We start from the raw sequence: 24664 nt of genomic DNA on the forward strand, positions 1-24664 counted from the left end.
GCTATTTGGTGGCCCCAAGGAAGCATTTCAGATTTAACTTCATGAGGGCCTCAGCATTCAATGCTGCATTAAATGATCGCGAACTTTCCACTCTGCCTCCCTGCCCCACATACCAGAGTTGGTAAGCCATGAAACTAAGTAGAGGGCAGTAAAGTCCAAATTATTTGGTGTTCCGTTTTAAAGAAAACAGATGCAAAAGAAGCTGTTGCTCTGCCACGATCTCTTCGGTAATGTCCCTACACCGGGGACAAACTAATAAAGGAATATCACGCCCTCAAACCGGTAAACTTAACCACCGGCTTCATAGACCCGACTAACTCAGATCCTGGCGACGCTCTCACGCGACCCATTCTAATCGCGTCACAGGGACACGTGATTCTAGATACTTCGCCCCCTCCCCCTCAGGGGTGGATTGTTGACAACGCCGCCGGCAGTCACGTGACCTTACGTCACCCCACCTCCTTCCCCTGAAATCTCTGGCCCGGGATATGTCCTTCTTCCCTACCCTCCCCCCGCCGAGCCTAAACTAGCGACGGGGAGGGAACCAGGGTGACGTTTCGGTTTCGGCGTCTCTTAACGCCCATTCTCTAGTCTGAGCACCGAGAACACCAATTTGTCGATTACCCCCGCAAGGCACAGTGGGAACGGTCTCCGCGCAAAGCTCCGGAACCCGCGCCCGCTCGCCCCGCCCCGGCGCCCCCACCCCCGGCTCTGTGGTACCGGCTGAAGGGCGGAGGGATCTGGAGGCGGCGGAGGGAGACGTCATTGCGGCTTGTTTGTGCAGTCTCGGTGGCCGCGGTGACCCACAGTGATTCGGCCGCCGCGCCGGGGGGTGGGGGGGCCGCGCGGGACTCTTTTCTTTCAGACTGACCGCGGGGCAGCTGGGGAGCATGTCGACCCCGGCCCGGAGGAGGCTCATGCGGGATTTCAAGCGGTAAGGGCCTTCCCCCTCGCCGGCATGACGACTGCTCCCCGAAACTACGGGCTGCAGGGCGGGGATCGCGGACACCTTCCCCCGATGACCCGAAGAGGCCGGCCGTGGGCCCAGCTGGACCGGCGGAAGCCCGCTCCTGGCCTCGGCCCCCGCTCCCTCATCCTTGCTGCCCACTCTGGCAGCCTCGGAAATTTCGATTCTCCTCCTCCCCCTTCCCCTCCTAGAAAGTAAAAAGGTGGCGATCGGCTAGCCTGGGGTTCCCGGCCGTCCATTCCGGCCATCTGCCCGACGTCTCACCCAACCGATCGAACATCATGCCCCCGCCCCTGCACCCTGCGGCGCCCCTTCCTGCCCCCTAAAAGTGAGCTCTTGCAGGGGTTGTCCCTCGCCTGCTGCTCCAGGCAGCTTTGTCCCACGGCCTCGCGGTCTCCTCGGAGGATCGGGGTTGGGGCGAAAAGGCCCCCCTTCCTTGTCTGCAGCGAGGGTGGGGTCTACTGCGGGGTCCGGAGGTGGTTAACCCATCCCCCGAAATCTGACCCTGCCCCTGCCCCCGCCCGCCTGCAAGGACCTTGAGCGCTGACTCCGGGATCTGGGACCTTGGAGCTGGCCACTCTGGCTGCCAGTACGTTCTGGAACTCAGCTCTGGCTGGTGAATAAAGCCCTATCTATAGCCTCTGAAGTCTGGAAAAATGCCTTCCCTTAGACTGGCGCTAATCCGATACTCCCTGGGCCTCCCTTTGTAGAGTTTGTTATGAGGTATTGGGGTTGCGAGAAGAAAATGGCTTTTTTCCAGTTGTTTATCTTCTGTTGAATATTTACAGGTACGTAAGAAAATGAGTGAGAAACTTACCATTGCGATACTCTGCATATTTTTCTTAAGTTTCTTTTTGGAGAGACCTGCCCTGATGGAGACAAAATATTTAGTAGAAGAACTTAGATTTGCCGCTCAGGAAGTTAACCTCTCAACTTCGCCATTAAGCTCTTTGTGAAGCATTTAGAAGCCATTGTTTTGGGCTTTGGCCAGCTTCTTAAATTCATTCCTAGTTTCTTTTAGCCATTTAAAGGTAGGCGTCAAGCAGTATAGTTCCTCTAAGGCTTCTGTGCATGCTGGCCTCATTTGCTTGAGATTGACTACAAAGAGCCATTTTTATGTGGACTAATCACAAAGTATTATACCACATGGAAATGACTACGTATATGTTTGTGTGTGTGTACAATGTAGCGTTTTTTAATTGAGGTGACAGTCTTTAAGCAGAAATGCTCTTTCTAAAGCTTGAAATCAGTAGATTTGATTAGCTCTCATGAAAAATTCAAATAATGAAACTTTCGGTTCCTGTCCGTTGTCCCCCTGGTTCCTTACTGTATTTCTCTGCTTAATTCCGCGTTGCACACATGGCACCTTTGGCAGTTTTCAAAGGTCTTCAGGTTGCAAGAACTTGACTGTGACGAACGTTGGAAGCTTCGTACTGAGTCTTCTGGTCTGAAGGGTAGACGTGGTGTTAGTGCAGAGCCTTTAAAATAGGGACTGGTGGAAAACCTAACTGCAGCTTCTGATTACTTTGAAAAGCCATTGCTCTCAGAAGCAATGGCTTTTAGATATCCTGCCTAAAGCTAGCTTCCTAATTAGATTGAATATAGGTGTTTACGTTGAGGTTTACTTTTTTTATTTTCTTGTAGTCCTGTTGCACAAGTAGCTGTGTTAAGATTTACATAGCCTTTGTATGGTTAGAGCAGCAAAATCAATTCTGTAAAAATAATTTTTGCTGTTGAGGTTTTAAACTGTTTTTGGTTGAAGAGGGCAGTCTGTGAGCATTAGTTCATAAAGAGGTATTATATTTTAATTTTGATGATATTTGAAGAGGGATTATTCCCAAGCCCTTTGGACTTTTAGATAATTTGGAGAGGTGTTTAATAAGTATATGCCTGGTCTATATATTTAGTTCAGCACAATAACAAGGAAATAGATTTAGTTTTTGTCCCAAAATGGTATAGTGTCCATAGGTGTTCTGGCCTCCTTAGTGACCTTAATGTTCAACTTTTAAAATTTCTAGATTGCAAGAGGACCCACCTGTGGGTGTCAGTGGTGCACCATCTGAAAACAACATCATGCAGTGGAATGCAGTTATATTTGGGTGAGTTGAAAGATTTAACAAATAATAAGTGTGTGGTGATTCTTTAAGAAAAGTGAATACATTACAACTATCTAGGAAACGAGACTGAGGTAGAATGAAGGTTCCTTAAGGATTGAAACAAGATAGATTTTTGAAAATTTTTCAGTAAGAGTTTTAGGGCCCGGCACTGTGGCTCACACCTATAATCCCAGCACTTTGTGAGGCCAAGGTTGGAGGGTCACTTGAGGCCAGCAGTTCAAGATCAACCAGGGTAACATAACAAGACCCCATCTCTAAAAAAAAAGTTGGTGTATTTTTTTAATGGGCTGGGGTTGGTGTCAGACACCTGTAGTCCCAGCTACTTGGAAGGCTGGTGCAGGAGGATCTCTTGAGCACAGGAGTTCAGTTCAAGCTTGCAGTGAGTGAGCTGTGATCACACTACCGCACTCCAACCTTGGCAACAGAGTGAGATCCTATCTCTCAAAAAAAAAAAAAAAAATCCGTTTTGGCAGTTACATAAAATTTATTGGCTCTTTGCGGTAATTACATATGGGTTTATAATCATAAAAAATACTATTTACTTAAAAAATGCTATTTGAAATTAAATGGTGTGGAATGGTAAAGGAGAAAAATTATTTTGTACAAAACACAACCATGCAGGTCGGGCGCGGTGGCTCATGCCTGTAATCCTAGCACTCTGGGAGGCCGAGGCGGGTGGATCGCTGGAGGTCAGGAGTTCGAGACCAGCCTGAGCAAGAGCGAGACCCCGTCTCTACTAAAAATAGAAAGAATTTAGCAGGACAACTGAAAATACACATATAGAAAAAATTAGCCGGGCATGGTGGCACATGCCTATAGTCCCAGCGACTCGGGAGGCTGAGGCAGAAGGATTGCTTGAGTCCAGGAGTTTGAGGTTGCTGTGAGCTAGGCTGACACCATGGCACTCCAGCCCAGGCAACAGAGCCAGACTCTGTCTCAAAAAAAAAAAAAAAAAACCATAATCATGCAAATGTTTATGGTCTCATTCCATTGAAGTCATAAAAGGCTTGGAACAGAAAATAATGAGAACTTCCACTGTAGCAAGAATTTAGATTAAAATGTTTCACAGCCCAATGTGAAATAACTGAATGGAGCCATTTGAGAAAAAGTTTTACATTTTACATATTGTATATATGCTTTTTAATTTAAAATTTCCTTATTTTTTTATTGCTTTTTCTGGACTTGATCTATTTTTCTTTTATTCTCCCCCGGCCAATTCTTTTTAAACTAGAGTTGTGCATTAAAAAGTAAAAAGAGTGAATACTTTCATAAACAATTCTGATTTCCACAAAATTAGTTATAAGGGCCTATAGTTAAAGACTACGGGGAAATGAGTGAAGTTCATCCTTCTAGAGTAAACTGATTCTGTTACATTCAGGCTATTATCCTGCTGCTTTGAGATCCTGAATATGCCTTGCAAATAATAATTAAACGTCATGCTGCTGCTTAGGAAAGATGAAATTGGGATACGGAGGCAAAGAAAAGATCTGAGCAAAAGAATCTGGCTTTCTTGGTGACATCAGCTATGCTTAGCTAGTTTGGACAAGAGTTACTTTGGTTTAGGACACTTTTAGTGTCATAATTATCTTAAACTAATGGGTATTGATTTCCATCTTATTACTGTAAAATGAAAAGGTGACTTTTAAGAATATACATATTTACAAAATGACTGCTCAGTATTTATGAACTGAATTTCTTTTGTGCTAAAATTATGGACAAGTTTTTTGTTATGTTTCTTAAAACCATCCTAAAGGCCGGGCGCGGTGGCTCAAGCCTGTAATCCTAGCCCTCTGGGAGGCCGAGGTGGGCGGATTGTTTGAGCTCAGGAGTTCGAGACCAGCCTGAGCAAGAACGAGATCTCATCTCTACTTAAAATAGAAAGAAATTATATGGACAGCTAAAATATATATAGAAAAATTAGCCAGGCATGGTGGCGCATGCCTGTAGTCCCAGCTACTCGGGAGGCTGCGGCAGTAGGATCGCTTAAGCCCAGGAGTTTGAGGTTGCTGTGAGCTAGGCTGACGCCACAGCACTCTAGCCCGGGTAACAGAGTGAGACTCTGTCTCAAAAAAAAAAAAAAAAAAAACCATCCTAAAAGGAAAATGTAAAAAATGAAAGTTATTCTTTCTGCCTGCATCTGTGAAAATCCAGGGCTAAGATGGTATTAAACTACAATCTCTTAAAAACTCCACAAATTATCAGAATGAGCCCCTCTTTATCTATTGGCATTTATCCTTTCCATTCTTGAAAATCAGGAAAAAGCAGAATGAAAAACTTCTTTTAATCAGAAATCTTCTTGTTTTCAGACCAGAAGGCACACCCTTTGAAGATGGTAAGTCATACTGTGTTTTCTAATGTATTATGAGGGTGCTTTTTAGTAAGGAATTGTAACACCAGCATATCCCCTTGAAGCCATTATCTATTGTCAATAGGCCAAGTTAATAAAACTAAATAAAGCCACTGAGAATTTTTAATTTATAAGGGACTTTCCACCCCACATCACCTTGGTCACCTCTATTGCCAGTTCCGTTACTTTCGTATTTGCCTGTAGAACTGTAAGCCTAGATGGCAGGTTCTGTGTTGTTGAGAATAGTTTGTATTTAGGTGGCCTTGTAGCATGATAAAGAGATCCCTGAGGTCAACACCAGGAACGTAATCATGCTTTTTTATACTTTGTTAATTTATATTGATAGGGTGTTGAGCTGAGATTTTTCTTTAACATACAAAGCTACCAGTAGCTTTAAGTACTACTACTAGCATTTAACACCCATAGGTAGTTAGCATTTTGCGTAATCTTTTGCATCTCAAGTTGGTTATTTCCACCATGAGCAAGGAAAATGGGAAACTAGTTCTAACATGTATTTATAATTGAGCTTATCAAATTGATTTTTAACCATGTACTTAGATTTTTCCTAATTATAGCATGGATTTTTAAGAAATTGTTAAGCAGCTTTGTTACAGTTAGCAAAATGACTTCAGAATTAATCCATCAAGAATATTTGCACAAGAATACTGACTGTAGCACTATTTATAAGGAGATAGCTTGAATGCTTAGTGGGAGAAGTGGTTAAGCAAATTATGATGTATCTAGACTCTGGAATATCATGTACCTATTAAAGAGGAAACTAGATTTGGACATATGTCTTAGTAGACAAAAGAGTTGTAGAATGTTTATTATAGCATCACATTTTTACTAAATATGTGCGCGCGCGCGCGTGTGTGTGTGTGTGTGTGTGTGTGTGTGTGTGCACGCACGTGCGCGCATGTGTGTGTGTGTGTGTGTTAAGATGTTACACACTGTGGTGTTATCAGTGATTATCTCTAGGTGGGGGTCAGGAATTGAAGGAGGCAATTAAGGACTTAAGCTTTTTTTCTATACCGGGGGTTCTCAAGTGTGGTCCCTAAACCCCTTGGCGGCTCTGAGACCGTTTCAGTAAGACCGTGTTGACATTTGTATTGATGGTACAAGAGCAATGGTGGCTAAAACTGCACCTAAGCAGTTTATCATCTTAGAATAAATCAAGACTGTGGCACCAAACTGTACTAATAGTCACTGTATTATTTGCATTTTAAAAGGAGTCAGTTTTACTTAAAAATGCCTTGAAACAGTAGAAATTATTGGTATTAAGCTCTGACCCTTGAATATACATCTTTTTAATATTCTGTGTGATGGAATGGGAAGCATGAATAAAGCACTTCTGCTGACACCAGAGTATTATGGTTGTCATAATACTTCTGCATTTGTTTGAGTTGCAGCTTCAACTACTGCTGCTTTAATGGAACCTTTTTTACTTGAAAGAGTGACTCACAGACAAGCTATGTTTATTTAGGTTTGAATATATGGCAGACATGTTCTCAAAAATGACCTAAGTGTATTGTCAGGTTAAGGAAAATGAATGAGTGTATTTGTTGCTGATGATAAAATGACAGCTTCCCAATACTTAGACTCTTCCGATGAGATTAGCAGGTGTATTACCTACTGTGAATTTTTTTTTTTTTTTTGGATAGTATATAGTGGAATATGGCAGGCAACATTTGGAAGATCTGTGTAACTTGAGTGAACCCAATATTTTACAAATGACCAACACATAATATTATAAAATCATGGATGGGTAAAAGATTTATGCAGAGTACAACAGATTTTAATGTATTAAATAACTGAGTAAAAAACGGTTTCAGATTCTGCATTGCAACAAACTACGTTTAGTTTTGGTGTAATATCAAAACAGAATACCTATAATTATCTGAAAAGGCTATGAAAATACTCCGTTTTTCACTTGTATATTTGTGTGAGGCCAGATTTCCTTCAGATACTTCAGCCAAACAGTATATTGTAGCAGCTTGAGTGCAGAAGCAGATAAGAGAAAGCAGCTGTTTTCTGTTCAGCCAATTGTTAAAGAGTTGCAAAAAATGGTAAAACAGTGCTTATACTTCTCACTAACTTTTGGGGGGAAAATATTTTTCATTAACTATGGTACTTAGGTTAATGTGTAATAGGTTTGTAGTTATTTTTTAATGAATTAATAAATACTTTAAGATTTTCTGTTACAATTTCTAATACAACAAATGTCAGTAGGTTTAACCAGTGGTGTGCCAGAGGCAGCCTATACTGAGTCATGAGAGCCAGTTGTTAAAATTTCAGGAATTTTTGCAAGCTAGTTATTAAAGAGCCATTATGTTGAAATTAAATTATATAAAAACATTTTTAGAAATTAAAAAGTGACAAATACTCAAACCTCATCACTTTCTAGTTATTTTGCCATATTGTACTGTTTTTGGTGCTCTTGAGGAGGTTGTTATTACTCTCTTTGTATCTCTATGGTATGTTACTGCATGCATCTCTTCTAGCTTCATGTTTAGCGGTCTTGAGACCAAAAAGCTTAAGGATAGTTGGCTTCCTGTTTGCTTTTGGCTAAAATTTTACATTCAACGGCTATTATTTTTATAATTAAAGAAAATTAAAATACAAGCTTTAAAAATACATAATTAGGGATAAGGCTAACTTCATTAACTAACTATGCTTCAGAGTACCTGTGTTATATTAATACATGCCATAACATGAAATAGACATTGCCTTTGGTTTGGCTTCCCCAGTCCTAAATTTCCAAACAACAAAAAAAAAGTAGAGAGGTGACAGTTGTATATCAAATATATGATCAGTGACAATATAAAATATTGCACTGAATGTGAGCCTGTAACACACTAGGGGAAAAAATTTCTTTTCCCTGGGGCCATGGTGTTTTATTACAAAAATAGAATAAAAACTTGGAAAACAAAACATTTGTTTCTAATTTAATGAAAAATTTGTTATTTTGTATTGTTTTCTGTGCACGGGTTATATGCAACTTGAAATAGTTTATGTGGCTCCCAAGGTGAAGAGATGTGTGAGTTACATGTGCTTCACGAGGCCTGGGGCTCAAAACTAGCTTGAGTTAAATAAAACTCACATGGCAGTTAATGTGTTAATCTTGGTAGACTGAAGCCAGGAGCTTAGAATTTACGCTGTGAAAGAGTGTTTTGTTTTGTTTGTAACTGCATTAATGAAATAAGGAAAGAACCTTGTATAGAGACATCTGGAATGGTTTAAAGATTTACTTCATTAGGAATAAGTCCCAACTTGACTGCGTACATCCACAGGGTTGCAGTTGGAGGACCTCTCCAGCCTTCAGGTGGACTCCTCCAAGTAAGAGCGCCCTGGATAGTTAAGCGCAGAAGCAGTCTATATAGACAAGCACAAAACCATTAATAGCAGTTAAATACAGATTTAGACTGATCACAGTGTTGTACCATGTTGGACTATAACCCAAAGTAGGCAGTTGTACTAAAGCTTAATGATTCTTAGTGTGTTCAAATGAAGGGATTGGTGCTGGGATAGAACCAACCTTCCACATTACGTACCCACCCAGGCCTCCAGTCTGGTTCCTTTGCTGTGTGCTAGTCAGTCCCTCTCAAAATCCCTTGGCCACCCCTCTTCTAAGCTGTGATAAACTGTTTGTACTTCCTCAGAGGTGAATTTTAAATCTTGGATGCTGGGGCCCAGTTGCCTTCTAAAAATACGACAGTTAACATTCCCACCAATAGTATTATGAATGTTCTGGTTCCCCAACTGCTTGCCAATGCTGCATGTTATCAGTCTAACAGAGACAGAGGTATATGTAGTACGTTTGTGTGCTAAACCAAAGGTGACATTTTAACTGTTGTGTATGTGCAAAAACCAGCATGGGGTTGAGGATTGATTGATGAAAAGAGTAAGAGTTGTGCTTGTCTTTACTATAATTATTTTGATTTGTTTTCTATCTAGGTACTTTTAAACTAGTAATAGAATTTTCCGAAGAATATCCAAATAAACCGCCAACTGTTAGGTTTTTATCCAAAATGTTTCATCCGAATGGTAAGTAGCACTTAACATGAGACTTTGCAGATGACTTGGGGGGAAAGACTTGTTTCCCGCCTTTTAGGTCTGCCCCTCACGTTTCACGGTTAGGGCCCACTCGTAGGTAGCTGTTGCGTCTGTGCCCATAGTAGCCACCTTTTTGTAGCTAGAATCTAATCAAAGTTCCAAATTTGAGGTAAAGTTGTTTTTGTTTTTATTTTTCCCATAAAATCCCAAACCACGGAAGAATTTTTTTCTTTTCTTTTTTTTCCATAAAATCCAGAGTCATTTTTTAGTAACTTCTGAATTGTAAGTAGTATGTAAGCCAGGCACAGGGACGTACACCAGTAGTCCCAGACTACAGGAAGCTGAAGTGGGACAATCACTTGACCCCAGGAGTTGGAGGGCCTCTTGGACAATATAGCAAGACCCTGTCTCTAATAAAAAAGATAAATAAATACAAGTAATATGTATCTGTTTGTAGAAATGTGAAAGATACCAAAAAGAATTTATTACCTAAAATTTAGCTTTTAAAAAATATAATTTTGGCCAGGTGCAGCAGCTCACTCCTATAATCCTAGCAACTCTAGGAGGCTGAGGCGGGAGGATCACTTGAGGTCAGGAGTTCGAGACCAGCCTGAGCAAGAGCAAGACCCCATCTCTACTAAAAATAGAAAAAATTAGCTAGGCATGCTGGGGCACATCTATGTAGTCCCAGCTGCTTGGGAGGCTGAGGCAGGAGGATTGCTTGAGCCCAGGAGTTTGAGGTTGCAGTGAGCTATCATGATGCCACTGCACTCTAGCTGGGGAGAGAGAGCGAGACTCTATGTCAAAAAAATATATATACACACACACACACACATATATAATTTTGTTTCTACAAAATTGGGATCATATGTATAAAGTAGAGTAATTTTTACATGTTAGGAACATTTTCTCTTATCAGATACTCTATTACATCATTTTTAATGGCTCCAAAGTACTATCTTAGGTATTAATAGATTTACCATAATCCATTTAACCAGTGTTCAATTGTTGGTAGTTTTTAATTGTTTACCATTTTAAATAGCACTTCGTGAACATTCTTGAAAAAAAGACTTTTCAGATACCAATAATTACAAGTGGGATTACTGGGTCAAAGGCTGTTATGTTTTTAAGGCTTTTTACACAGTTTTCCATTTTTTGCTTCAACAAGATAATTTGTTATTATTATTTATTAAATGATGACTGAATAACACTTTTGTAATAAATTTGGTCTTCCTTGACTTGTTATATCTATTACATTTATATTCCTGAATTATAAATCACCATGTGAAAGACTACTTCTCCAAAATCTTGAAGGTCCTTTTCCTTCTTATAACCTTTGTTCATTTAAATGGCGTCTTCCCCAGCAGCTAACTTACTTTCAGGAAGAACATTTTCAGAGGTCCTCTTAATTGTGTCTGTAATGCTGCAGACTACCTAAAGAGTTTCCTACCCAGAGCAGAGATATGTTTGTCGATGTCTGAAATCAAGGTGACTTTTCAATAATAGATCTAGCCTTTGATGCTTCATTACTGTGAAGTTGCTTTTTCCTTCTAGCTGCTTTTTTGTTTGTGGAGAAGACGGGTATGATTTTGTTTTCCATTTCTGTTTTGGAGAAATTCCCAAATCACTTACCATTTATTCCACTGTAACTTTATCTGGCTTGGACCTGGTATTGAATCAAACCAAACAAGTCATAGTAAGGGGTCCTTTAAATCAAGATGAGGAAGACTGTGGAATGAATAGGGGTTATACATGTGTAGAGGTAGGGTTATCTACTTAAGCAAATGTAGAATGTATCTGGTTTTCTCATCCCTTCATATTTATAGCATTTTTCCTCTTTTTTCTGCTGTGAGTACCTGTTTTTATTATTTAACCTTCTGGTTTACTTTTTTAAAAACATTTATTGAAATATAATTTACACACCATGCTATTCACCCATAATTCAGTGGTTTTTACTATCACAGAGTTGTTCTGCCATCATCATCACTATGATCAATTTTAGAACTGCAGAAAACCTCCTAACCATGAGGAGTCACTCCTCACTTCTCCACCCACCCCAAGTCCTAGGTAACCACTCATCTGTTTTCTCTGTCTGGATTTGAATATTCTGGACATTTCATGTAAATGGAATCTTACGCTAGGTGGTCCTTTGTGACTGACTTCTTTCACCCAGCATAAAGTTTTCCAGGTTCGTCTATGCTGTAACATGTATTTTTACTTCATTTTTTATTGCTGAATAATACTCCATTGTATGGAAATGCTGCATTTTGTTTATCATCATTTCACAGATATTTGGGGTCTAGTTACTTCCAGATTCTCAAAAATAGTTTCTAGTTTAAAACTTCACAATTGTTTTATATTTTTATGGGTTTTACAGAGGTGCTGATTTTTGCCTTGGGCATGCTAAGTTTGATGTTCCTGCGGGATAGGACAGTAAGCAGTTGGCTGTGCTGCTGTGAAGCTGAGAGATAGGTCTGGGCTGAGGCTAACGATTGGGAGTGCTGAGCACATGAGTAGTAACTGAGGCCATGGCAGTGAATAGGATTTCCCAGAGAGTGTGTAAGGGTAAGAAGGAAGAAGACCTAAGAAAAAGCCGTAAGGAATGACAGTATTTGAGTGTGATTTGCTCCCCTCTCCCCCAAAAATCCTCACTTATCCCTGTTTTTATACAGAGTGTTCTGGATTGCTCCATGAAGCTTTCCACAATTGGCAATATCTATAACATTTAAATGCATTTACCCCTTGTCAACATAGCAATTCTGTGTTTCTAGTTGTAGAAATTTATCCTGAAGATAGTCTCACAAGTGGGTAGAAATTTATGTTCATTGCTTATGTTTTCACATAATTGGTCTAAGGAGGGAAAACCTCCCAAATGTTTAAGACCTTTAATACATGTTGATCACTCATGTTTTTTAAATTATTATGAAAGGAATACATACTCAATGCAAAAATACATAATAAGTACAAGGAAGGGTAAAGAAATATCATTGATAATCCTGCTCTCTACAGATATCCACCACTTAGATTTTGCATTTAGTCTTACAGTAAATGTTTTTGTGACTACATATACTTCAAATGAAAATATTTATATATAATTTTTTTTTGCCAAAATATGGAATTATCCAATGTAAATAATTAAAAACTTGTTTTTTAGGCCAATATACTGTGGGTGTCTTTCTGCGTAAAAATAAACAGCAGATATATATTATTTCTGGTGGCAGTTGATATTGGTTATATGAATGTACCATTACTTATGTAGCTAGTACCCTGTTTAGGGACCATAAGGTAGTTTCCAGTTTTTCAATCCTATTAATAGTATCATAGCAAAAATCCTGTAAATAAATGTTTGTGTATGCCCATAATTATTTCCTTAGAATAATTTCTAGGAGAATTTCTATGTCAGTAAATAAGCAATTTTTCAAGAGCTTTATTTAAGAATATTTCAAAATATGGAATGTAAACAAATGGCTTGTGGTATGTGTTGAAAAAATTTAACTCTCAGCCCCCTGATGGTAAGGCCTGTCTTAGTCTGTTTTCTGCTCTCATGGAATACCCAGAGACTGGGTAATAATTGATAAACAATAGACGTTTATTTGGCTCCTGGTTCTGGAGACTGAAAAGTCCAAGAACATGGCACCATCATTTGGTGAGGGCCTCCGTGTGGTGGCATTCCATGGTGAAAGGGCAGGCAAGCAAGCACGCACGACAGAGAGGAAATCAAGCCAAACTCATCTTTCTATCAGGCGCTCGCTCCTGGCATGATGGCATTAACCTGTGCATGAGGGCAGAGAGCCCTGGTGACCTGGTCACCTCTTAAAGGTCCCGCCTCTCAATGCTGGTATTAGGTTCTTAAGTATGAAATGTCCCATTTCCTTAAGTACTAAGTTTGACAGTTGGTTTCTTTGATGTTTGACATTTCTGGGGTTTTTTTGGTTTTTTACTGTGAAGCTACATCATTCTTTCAAACGCATCGTTTGGCTTGTGATTATCTTTCAATTTTTTTTTTAAGAGCAATTTGTAAAACCATGGATACATCAAAAATTCATGTTATTTTCAAATATGAGTTCCTGTTATGGAACCAATGCTACACAGATAGGTTAAAATAGCAATGAAGTGTTTGGGAAAGATGTGGCTAATGAACATACAGTACGTCAATAGTTTGAGAAGTTCTATTCTGGTGATTTTAATCTTGAAAATGAGCCACATGGGTGACCTGAGACCAAGGTTGGATAATGATGAGTTGAAAGCAGTACTGGAAAGAAATCTATCTCAACCTACCCACGAGTTAGTAGCCAGGTTTGACGTTACTATTCCAACAATACTGGACCACTGGAAACAAATCAGCAAGGTAAAGAAGCTGGATAGATGAGTACCACATGAATTAAATGAGCATCAGAAGAGAAATCGTCTCGAAGATTGCCTTTCTTTGCTGTCATGACATTAAGGCCAACCATTTCTATACTGTGTTGTTACATGTGATGAAAAATGGATTCTTTTTGACAATCCCAAGCATTTGGCACAATGGTTGGATAAAGACGAAGTGCCAAAACACCGTCCAAAACTGAATATTCCTCAAAAAAAGCTAATGGTGTCTGTTTGGTGGTCCAGTGCTGGTATTATCCCCTACAGCTTCATGAAACTTGGTCAATTACAGCGGATGTCTACCTCAGCCAGTTGGATGAAATGATGAGGATGCTCGCGATTAAGCAGCTGAGATTGGTCAGTAGAGACAAGCCAGTCCTCTTGCAAGATAACAGTTGACCACATGTTGCACAAACACTGCTGCTCAAACTACAGAAGCTGGAGTTGGAAACTCTCTGTCAGCCACCATATTCACCAGACCTTGCACCAACTGACTACCACTTCCTCCAGGCTTTGGACCACTTCTTGCAAGGAACAATATTCAATTCTCAACAAGCTGTGGAAAACGCCTTTTGTGATTTCATCTCCACTCACTCCCCAGGCTTAAACAAGCTACTGTTAAGATGGCAAAACTGTGTTGATAATTTAGGCACATACTGCTTCTTGTTTGAGATATAATAAACTAAACTTTTGATTAGAAATAGGACATTTCATATTTAATGACCTAATAAAATGGCAATTAGCAAAATAAGAGACCTTAGTTTTAAAACACAGGTTTTCCTATGATACAGAAGGGTTATGACCTGATGTATAAAACGTCTGAACAAGCCTAGCATTGTTTGTGGTGAAGATTTCTCCTGTTAGCTCTGACAGTGTTACTTGTATAACAATTAGTGTTGTCTTTGCAGTGTATGCTGATGGTAGCATATGTTTAGATATCCTTCAGAATCGATGGAGTCCAACATACGATGTATCTTCTATCTTAACATCAATTCAGGTAAGTGTGTGCTAGGATGTATCGTAATTTTTCAATATTATTTAGGATACAATCAGCTCCTTTAAGAGCAATCTAAAGACCACATGAACATATTAATTTCCCTAGGACCCAGGTAACTAATGGCAGACATCAGACAAGAACTCCTGATTTTCGGCTAACTGCTGTGCTTTTTCATTAGTGTGACTGCATGGAATCTTGTCCACAGTCCCTTTGCTGTGTTCTCACAGGTTAAACCTTATTTGTACCCATGAAGCATAACTAGAGGATGTGGAAAGGGATATCTTGGGGGAAAATATTATTGCTAAGTGCAGAGAAGCACTGAGTATGTTGCCTCATCTAAGAAATTCTGTTTTGACCAGCCTGAGCAAGAGAGAGACCCCGTCTCTACTAAAAAATAGAAATTATATGGACAACTAAAAATATATATAGAAAACATTAGCTGGGCATGGTGGCGCATGCCTGTAGTCCCAGCTACTTGGGAGGCTGAGGCAGGAGGATCGCTTGAGCCCAGGTGTTTGAGGTCGCTGTGAGCTAGGCTGATGCCATGGCACTCTGGCCTAGGCAACAGAGTGAGACTCTGCCTCAAAAAAAAAATTCTATTTTAAAAAAGAAAATAAAAAGTAGTGTAACTATTTGCCAAAGCTGTCTCGCAGAATATTTCAGAATAGACCTTGAATGACAGTTTTGGAGGGGTGGAATTGGGGGATGTTTTAGTTATGTGGATTTGAGAAGAGCAGAAATAACATTTTGGTTTGTGACCAACTTTTTAAACTTTTTTCTATCACACTCCTTTAATTCTGGTTGTCTTATAAACATTGTTTTCAACCTTCCTATTTCATTCCCTTACTGGTAAATGTATATGTTTTGTTGATTAAAGGGAATAAGATTTAACCCCCCCGCCATTTACTGTCCAGCATTTGCAAAGTAACCACAATAATAGAGTTTAACCTTGGAAAATGTTGGTTACAAAGGTATTTATAGGTATAGTATCTTAAGCAAATTAAGCTGTTTATTTCCTTGGTTAATGAGCAAGTCTCAGTATGCTGAAGAATATTCTTTTGTAATTTCTTTGAAATTAGAGGTCTCAAGGCAGTTGATAACTATTTGTTTAGAAGCTTAAGCTCTTCAGCAGCAGGAAACCTCTTATTATTGTAGTATTTGCCAAGCCATTTCTGAAAGAATGTAAACCTGAGAATATATGGCATACTAATCCCTTAAATAACTTCTGTTGTTTTGTATAACTTTACTCCATATCTGACCCATGTTAACATAAAGAATAACTCTGCAAACCTGTCTCTTCTCTTTCCTTCTAGTCTCTGCTGGATGAACCGAATCCAAACAGTCCAGCCAATAGCCAGGCAGCACAGCTTTATCAGGAAAACAAACGAGAATATGAGAAAAGAGTTTCGGCCATTGTTGAACAAAGCTGGAATGATTCATAATAGACAACTGGTCTGTTAATCTTTTTCATCATTGTTGTGTATAATTTACCTCTCAGTAGAAAGGCTAACAAATTTTAAGTGCCACAGGTTTTAAGGATTCTGCAGAAAAAAGAAAAAAGTCCTTCAGTTTAGAACCTACAAAAGCTTGTGTATCTTGATTAATGTACTTTTTATTGCATGGTGTGAACTAAGTTATTGCTGCATAAATTTGTAATATATCCTGTTTGTATTTTTTTCCAAGTGTATAATGTTGGTGTGGAGTTTTCATGACAGAATATACACATTTTGTAAATCTGTACTTTTTTCAAATATTGAATGCCTTATTTTTGAATTCTTTAGATTTTTAAATTGGAGAAAAGCACTTAAAGTTTTTTATATATGAATATTACATGTAAAGCTGTTAAAATACATAACTTCAGTGCAAGAGACTTTGTCACTTATTTCCTTAATCTGTAGAAGGGGCTAATAAGTCTCTAGCTCTCCATCAGTTAATAGTTTCATTTCCAATTTCAAAAGAACATAATTATATTTTATCAAGACAGTCTTCAAATTTGATTCTAAATACCAATTATAATCTCCAACTTTACTTTGAATGTACCTATATTAGCTTCAGTTGAGTAATTCTAGACATAACTGGTTTGATTATGTCCCAGCCTGTACTTCGGCCACTTGTTACAGTTCCTGCGTTACTTACTGTTAAACTGTACCTTTTGCGATTTCCCAGTTGGCCCCTCTGCCATGGGCAGAGAATTGATGCAACTGATTTTGCTGCTTGGTAGCACTTTAAATGAAAGTAAAACCATAAACATTTGCCAAAAATCCAGGCCCCAGTACAAACAATGAATTGGTTGCATTGGTTTGGGTAAGGCACATATTTGGAAGGAGTCTTGGTATAATTTAGATATTTGAAGACTACCTTTTAATGCAATTGCATATCTGTTTATTCTGGGGAAATGTTTTAACACTGGGGTCTGCTGAGTTGCTTTCTCTTGTGGAGATTTTTTTAATCTCCTAAGTTGTATAACAGTTGTACTGCATCTTAGTTTGTTGGATAAATTTAAAACACAGTATTGTAGAAAGCTAACATAAAGCTATCCTATGCCTTCAAATAGTCTAGAAAATTGAAAATATACAAGTAAATTCTGTTGAACCACCTGTGTAGTCTCTCTAGTAGTTAAAACAGCTATTTCAGTAACCCCAAGGGTTTCTTGTCATAACCATACTGGCCTCCTGGGAATAAGCTGCTTCTTTATTAGAAGACTGGGTTACAGGATGGCAGTATCTACAGCTTCTATTCATTAAGCAAAGTTTAACACTGAATGGATAAGTGCTGCTTTCCCTTTAAAAGTTATTACTTGGCAAGTTCCGGGTTAAGTGTATGATTTTAGGGAACTTTGATGCAAATGGGAATTCACTCACTGGAATCACAGCCCAAAAAAGATGCTTGATTTAAAACTACTTTATGGTCATATTAAGTGTGTGGTGCTTTTATAATTTAGCTTTAAAATAAATTACAGACATTTACTCCAGTAACTCCTAGATTAAATATGCAGTAGCCATGAGGGTCTCCCTCTTATTTCATTAAATGCCATTTGGTTACTGCTTTAACATCCATTTTTATCCTTAACCTGTTTTTTTTCTTTTGTGATTTAAAATGGGAACATTTCAAGTATTGATAATTATAAGTGAGTTACATCTTAATTTGCAGGAAATTCAGTGAGTTCTAATTCCTAAATTCAACATATGCATAAAGCTTGTCCCTAGTCCACATTTGTTTTGGAGAAAATCCTTAAGAAGGTTCCATCTCTAAGTAATTCCTTACTGTTTTTTTTTTTTTTTTTTCCTTCAGCCTTGGAACAGATTCCTATTTCTTTGGTTGAGTACCAAATATAAACCTTCAATTTACAAGGTTATGTCGTACGAAAAATGTTTACTTTTAAACTCTAGGTCAATTTTACAAATGTATGGTATGACAAGAAGCTAGAACTAAAATACTACTTATGTTGCTACAAAGTTATATTGCTGGATTCATGTTAAAATTTAAATACATTTGTGATACAGTTCTTTTGTAACAGTACCTCTAGCATAGAACAATCCAGGCAAGGCACTAAGCACTTTAACGTATAATTTCATTTCAAATTCACAGTAACCCCATGAGGGTAAGTATTGTTATATTACAGATGAGGAAACTAGGTACAGAGAGATGAAGTGACTTGCTGAAGGTCAACCAGCCAGTAAGTGGTAGGGCTGGGCCTGGAACCCAGTCTGGTCTTTTAAATCAGCAACTGTACTGTCCCTTAAGAAATATTAAGATATTGAGATGAGTGTTAGGAATTCTACTGAACTTAAATATTCGTCCCAATTTGTGGAAATACTTCAGTTGCTTTAGTTATATACAGACTTGTAACTACTCCAATGAAAATGTTTTCTTGACACCAATTTTCACCTCTTTTTAATGTAAAGAAGTAAGTCTGAATATAGGAACACTTTCTGGTCTGTGATAGAAAGGATTATGGCTTATCAATAAACCATAATTTTTCCCCTTCCTGGAAATATCCTTGAGTCTGTAGGATACCCCCCACTGCCCCCTCCAAAAAACGTTTCATTAATATGAATAACTTCTGGAATTGATTTAAATTCTTAGTAGGTGGAAGGTAGTAGAGAAGACAGCTATTAAAAGTGCTGTGTTTACTGACAGTCTGCTTTTTCCTTAGTAAATAAAGTCCCTGCCCTGCTCAGTTTGTTCATTTAGTGTTAAGAGATAACCCTGGGGCTCACAGTGTACTTCAGACTTAATGTCTAAGGTGTTTCATTCTCAGTCATCCCAAGTTTTTGGAGGTAGGGATCAAATTTTGGGGTCTTAATAGTGTTCATGGTAATAATTTTCCATTGCATTGAGCAATAGAAAATCCCAGTGGAATCTCAATTATGTGGGGATTGTGTATATAAACAGAAAAGTCAATAGTTGAAAAGCTATTTATTATTATTAAAGGTAACTAAGGCTGGGCACAGTGGCTCACACCTGTAATCCTAGCTCTTTGAGAAGCCAGTGGGGGTGGGGAGGGGGGGATTGCTTGAGGCTGTAAGTTTGAAACCAGCCTGAGCAAGAGCTAGACCCCATCTCTACAAAGAAGAGAAAAATTAGCTGGGTGTGGTGGCACCCGCCTGTACTGGGGAGGCTGAAGGCAGGGGGATCACTGGAGCCCAGGAGTTTGAGGTTGCAATGAGCTACGATGACATCAGTGCACTCTCCCCGGGGCAAGAGAGAGTGAGACTCTGTCTCAGAAAAAAAAAAAATTTTTTTTTTTAATGAAATTGTCCATAGGACAGGGGCCTTGTGCCAAGATAATAGCTCTATTACTTCAGTTCCCATCTAGTTAGAAAATGAGCTCTTATCAGATAGGAGGAAGGATTAATTATCTTTAGTTATTCTAGTATATGACAGAGCAAAGATATCAAAAACTACATTTTATTGAAAGGATTGACTTTTTCTCTATTGTTTGAACAAAGCTGGCAAATGTTGTGCCATTCTTCCTTCAATAAGCTTTTCCCACCATCACTACAGCTTTTTAAAACAATCTTGTCTGGAATGTCCTAAGGTTTTAATGTTTCCTCTCTTCTTAGGAAGAGGGCTAGGGATTTTTTTTAGTTGGATCAAAAAGATGAGTGAGCTGTGCCCATTCCAAACCCTGTTGAGTATGTGACTGCCCCACAGTCAACAACATTAGCTCCTTGATGGTTAAAATCAGCAACCTCAGGAGGACTTGGGCTCCAGGCTTCCTCTCTGGCATATGGAATATTCAGACTTGGATGAGAATCTTGTATATGGCATGACTTTCAGCAACTCAGCCATTTACTGAGTGCCAAAGCTTGGCCACATGATGCTTTTGTTGATTGGTGACTTCTGGATTAATGTGTTTAGGAAGGCTTTAATATATAATCTGTAGAATGTGGTCTGCTGAGAGAAAGAAAATAACCTTTTAGCCAATTAGAGAAAGTCTTTTTATGGTTGGTGCTGGTCCTGGTTATAAGTGTGATGTTTCTGTACTCTTTGGGGGAGGTTGGCTGATCTAAAGTCGTTTTGTTGTTTTTTTTTTTTTTTTTTTTTTTTTTGAGACAGAGTCTCACTTTGTTGCCCGGGCCAGAGTGAGTGCCGTGGCGTCAGCCTAGCTCACAGCAACCTCAAACTCCTGGGCTTACGATCCTACTGCCTCAGCCTCCCGAGTAGCTGGGAATACAGGCATGAGCCACCATGCCCGGCTAATTTTTTCTATACATATTTTTAGTTGTCCATATAATTTATTTCTATTTTTAGTAGAGACGGGGTCTCGCTCAGGCTGGTCTCGAACTCCTGACTTCGAGCGATCCACCCGCCTCGGCCTCCCAGAGGGCTAGGATTACAGGCTCACTGAGCCACTGCGCCCGGCCTTGGTCTGAAGTCTTACATGGACGACTGAGATTCAGTAAGTGCCACTGGGCTGGGAGTTTGTGCAAAGGGAATCAGAGCCTGTCTCTGAAAAGATCCCCAGGCACCATCAACCTGAACTATTTAGTGACTGTTCCTGGAGTGCAGGGGAGGTTCCCTGCTGTCTTTAAGGCTGCCAGAGTGCACACAAGAGAGCACTGAAGGTACACCTCTTTAGAGCAAAAGGGTGGTGGTGCTGCTTTCTTTCTGAAGCCCAAACGATACAGTTGCCTTCTTTCCTTCCCCCTTTACAAATAAGATCTTTTGCCAAGAATATCACAGCCCACCAGCTGAATTGGACTAGCAGCTTGCAGCTTTTTGGCTAGCCCCTATATAAGGTCATTTTATGGAACTGAGCTGGAAATTTTGTTTTTGTACCAGTGCTAGAACAAAGACAAGGAACAGGAAGCTGCTTAGCTAGTACGTCATTCCAAATCTGAGAGATATTGTCTCCTTCTGACAGAAAAAGATGCTTTTGCTTTGCCTGATGACCTTACTGGGCAGAGAATGGGGAGGAATCCAGAGACTTCAGCCTGTAGTCACAAACTTTGGCTTCAGGCTTGAAATAGCACCTCCAAAGAAAAGCTAAATTAGTAGCCTCGCTGTGTGGCACTGGGCTATCCCTGCATGGGCACATATAAGGCTGCGGTTTCAGGTGGAGACTCCTGGAACATCAGCTGGAAGGTTGCTTCTAGAGTGAGGACAATCACTCTAAAGGGGAAAGTACAAGGGGTCTTCTGCCAGCCAGCAATACTATTAGAGGGGCCCATCAGTGGTGAGTTCAGGAGAAAGTTCCTCTCCCTGGTTTTTGTTAGTGCCTACACGTGAGCTTGTTTGCTTGCTTATTTATTTATTTATATAATTATTTATTATTTATGATGGGGTCTTGCTATGTTGCCCAGGCTGGACTCAAACCCTTGGGCTCAAGAGATCCCCCCATTCAGCCTCTCAGGTAGCTGGGACTATGATCATACACTGCCACTGCACCTGGCTACATCGGGTCTTTGACTGGGCTGGGTCGTCTTTTGCACAGGGCAGTTTGAGAACAGGCCAAAATCACCATGACTTCCTCTCAAAACCAAATCAAGAACCAGGCTGTAAGAGCAACAATTTAAGTACCAAACATTGGAAGTTAAATCCAAAGACTGGGAACTGCTTTCCAGACAGCCAGATGCATGCACAGGCCTGGCAGGAGGCCTATAGAGTTAACAGGACCTCTGGGGTCCAAGCTCTGACTCCTTTGGGGATACTTTTTAAATAGCAGTTGTTTGTTGTTGTAAAAGTAGAAAATAGTCATGATACTTTGGTGAGTACCTAAAGGTAGGAGGAAACTTGAGCCATAGTTTGACAACCTGAGACAATGAAAACAGCTGGCTAAAGGGGAAATGGGCACTGTCGTGAGCTGGGACCTGAAATTCACAGCCACGGTGATGAGGAATCTAGTTGGTTTAGGGGACCGAACCCTGGCACAAGCCTCCTGCTGTGTAGCCAGCGCTTGCGCTGAAAAGAACATGCCCCCAGGCTGTGCAAGCCCTGCACCTCCCGTGTCCAGTACAGGGGTTTGAGGGCACCCAGTGTTGAAGACAGGGCTGCAGTGGCCATGGGAGCTCTGGCCAGGGTTTGCCGGGTAGTAGCCATTTTCTCCTGGAGGTGGTGCTTTCTCTCTACAGAGCAGGCTGGCATTTATTTGGTTGACACATCGTTCAGTGCCTGCCCCCATTCACCAGTCAGCCACATGTACTTGGGACCTACTGGGTGCCAGGTTGCATGTTAGGCCCTGCACAACTTAAAAGGAAAAAAGTTTACTCTTCTGCAGCCCTGGGATGGAGCCTGGTTGAGTAGGGTGATTGTAGGCACTCATTTTTATTTTGTATAAATCTAAGTTAGTTGAAAAGTTTTCGTATCTCCCCAGCTTGACCTTGAAGGGGGACTCAGGGCCAGAATGAAGCAGTGAGAGCCCCCGAAGCACCCGGGACCCTCACACATTAGCTTTTCCACTGAATCCTCCGATAAAAATGGAAGAAGGAATCGTCCTCACTTTGCAGATGCCTACACTGACATAAAGTAACTCAAGAAGAAGGAAGTATCCACTAGCTCATACTTATTACGGGCAATTTAACATTCTATGAGGACATGTCCACGGTAAAGGAAAATGCCACCATGAGGAGATGAGTTGATGCCCACTTTCACAGCAAAGCAAGAGCTCTAGTTATCGGCCCCACACAGCTCACGGTTGACCTTTTCTTTTTTTTTTTGAGACAGAGTCTCGCTCTGTTGCCCGGGCTAGAGTGAGTGCCGTGGCGTCAGCCTAGCTCACAGCAACCTCAGACTCCTGGGCTTAAGCGATCCTACTGCCTCAGCCTCCCGAGTGGCTGGGACTACAGGCATGCGCCACCATGCCCGGCTAATTTTTTCTATATATATTTTAGTTGGCCAGATAATTTCTTTCTGTTTTTAGTAGAGACGGGGTCTCACTCTTGCTCAGGCTGGTCTTGAACTCCTGACCTCGAGCAATCCACCCGCCTCGGCCTCCCAGAGTGCTAGGATTACAGGTGTGAGCCACCGCGCCCGGCCACGGTTGACCTCTTTACTGTTTTTTGTTTGTTTGTTTGTTTTTGGTGTTTTGTTTTGAGACAGTCTCACTCTGCCAATCCAGACTAGAGTGCAGTGGCATCATCATAGCTCACTGCAACCTCAAACTCCTGGGCTCAAGTGATCCGCCTGCCTCAGCCTCCTGGGTAGATGAGACTTAAGTACATCACCATGCCTGGCTTTTTTTTTTTATGTTTTACAGAGACAGGGTCTCCCTATGTTACTCTGGCTGGTCTCAAACTGCTGGTCTCAAGTGATCCTCCTGCCTGGGCCTCCAAAGTGCTAGGGTTACAGGCATGAACCACTGTGCCTGGCCAGGAAGATGCATTTAAAAGTGAATAATCACACTGACTGTTTCCCATTTTGTAATTTCATTTTTTAAGCCTTACAAATTTGTCAGAAGGGGAAAAAGCCAGGCTACATTTGAGGAATAGAAGCAGCTAAGGCTCACTGAGCATAACATTTGCTGTCTTAATCCTTGCCCCCAGCTCTCTGTGTATTTCTATGATCTCTATTTTCCAGGTAAGGGATCAGGGGAAAGAAGTGGCTTGTCCAAGGTTACAGATCCTAGATCTTGACTTCTTCACTCAGTCCATCCTAGAGATCACTAGGGACTCTGGAGCTAGAAGCCCTACAGAGATGTGTCCCATCCAAGGTGTGCTACCTGGCCTTCGTCTCAAGCCACAGGCAAGAGTCTTGTCCCACTTCTCTGCTCCCAGACACCATGCTTCCCCAGCTCTGTTTTCAGCATGTCTGGTTGTTCAATTGCCTCTGTTCACCCACAGATTAAGGCAGGGTCCACTGTCTTAATTGCCACTATTGCCAGTACCAAGCACAGTGCCTCCCACTAGTGAGTGATCCTGCTGTGGTAGACCATTAAACTACTGCCCCCAGATGAAGCCCCTTTCCCAGCATTTATGCCTAGAGCTATGTACTTAATGATGAGGACTGAGTAAGAAAGAGGAACAGAGAGGGGGGTACAGAACAGACACATTTAGTTACGAGAGAACATTAATACCAAAATTTTAGAGCAAAGCAGTATTTTTTAAGAGGCCATGTGCAAAACAGTTCCTCAAGTCCAGAAGACCCAAGCTGCAGGCTCCTTCCAGAAAAAGCCAGCATAGGAGATCTTCCAAATCTATAAATCAGCTCGCTGGCTGGACAAGGCCTAGGAATCTGTTATCAATGAATTTTAAAATAAAGCTTTTTTGTAGGCTGCCTCTGCCTCCTCCCATGTGCTGGTGGGTACCTCAGGTCTATGATTTGATTCTCATTTCTTAAAAAAAGATGAGTATGTGTGGCAGTGGGATATAGGTATGGTG

At 40.5% G+C, this 24664-nt stretch overlaps 1 protein-coding gene and 1 long non-coding RNA gene across 2 annotated transcripts; both read left to right on the forward strand.

Moving 5' to 3' along the window:
• Window positions 1-756: 756 nt before the first annotated feature.
• UBE2B (ubiquitin conjugating enzyme E2 B) lies at window positions 757-16711 on the forward strand. Its single transcript, XM_045550799.1, has 6 exons — window positions 757-934; window positions 2986-3066; window positions 5391-5416; window positions 9386-9475; window positions 14755-14843; window positions 16157-16711. Exons 1-6 carry the CDS (start codon window positions 891-893, stop codon window positions 16283-16285), a joined length of 459 nt encoding a protein of 152 aa, XP_045406755.1. The 5' UTR covers window positions 757-890; the 3' UTR covers window positions 16286-16711.
• Window positions 16712-20660: 3949 nt separating this feature from the next.
• On the forward strand, window positions 20661-24560 carry LOC123637780. Its single transcript, XR_006735061.1, has 2 exons — window positions 20661-20748; window positions 23865-24560. It is a non-coding gene; the product is annotated as an uncharacterized LOC123637780 (long non-coding RNA).
• The last annotated feature ends 104 nt before the right edge of the window (window positions 24561-24664 follow it).

This window comes from Lemur catta, chromosome 5 (assembly GCF_020740605.2).
Source record: "Lemur catta isolate mLemCat1 chromosome 5, mLemCat1.pri, whole genome shotgun sequence".
In the NCBI taxonomy this organism is placed as follows: domain Eukaryota; kingdom Metazoa; phylum Chordata; class Mammalia; order Primates; family Lemuridae; genus Lemur; species Lemur catta.

Bases quoted from the DNA above. Each gene is read 5' to 3' on its own strand.
- UBE2B (XM_045550799.1), top strand. From the start codon at position 891: ATGTCGACCCCGGCCCGGAGGAGGCTCATGCGGGATTTCAAGCG. The intron at 9,476-14,754 runs GTAAGTAGCACT...TTGTCTTTGCAG, and splicing joins CAAAATGTTTCATCCGAATG to TGTATGCTGATGGTAGCATA. The intron at 14,844-16,156 runs GTAAGTGTGTGC...CTTTCCTTCTAG, and splicing joins CTATCTTAACATCAATTCAG to TCTCTGCTGGATGAACCGAA.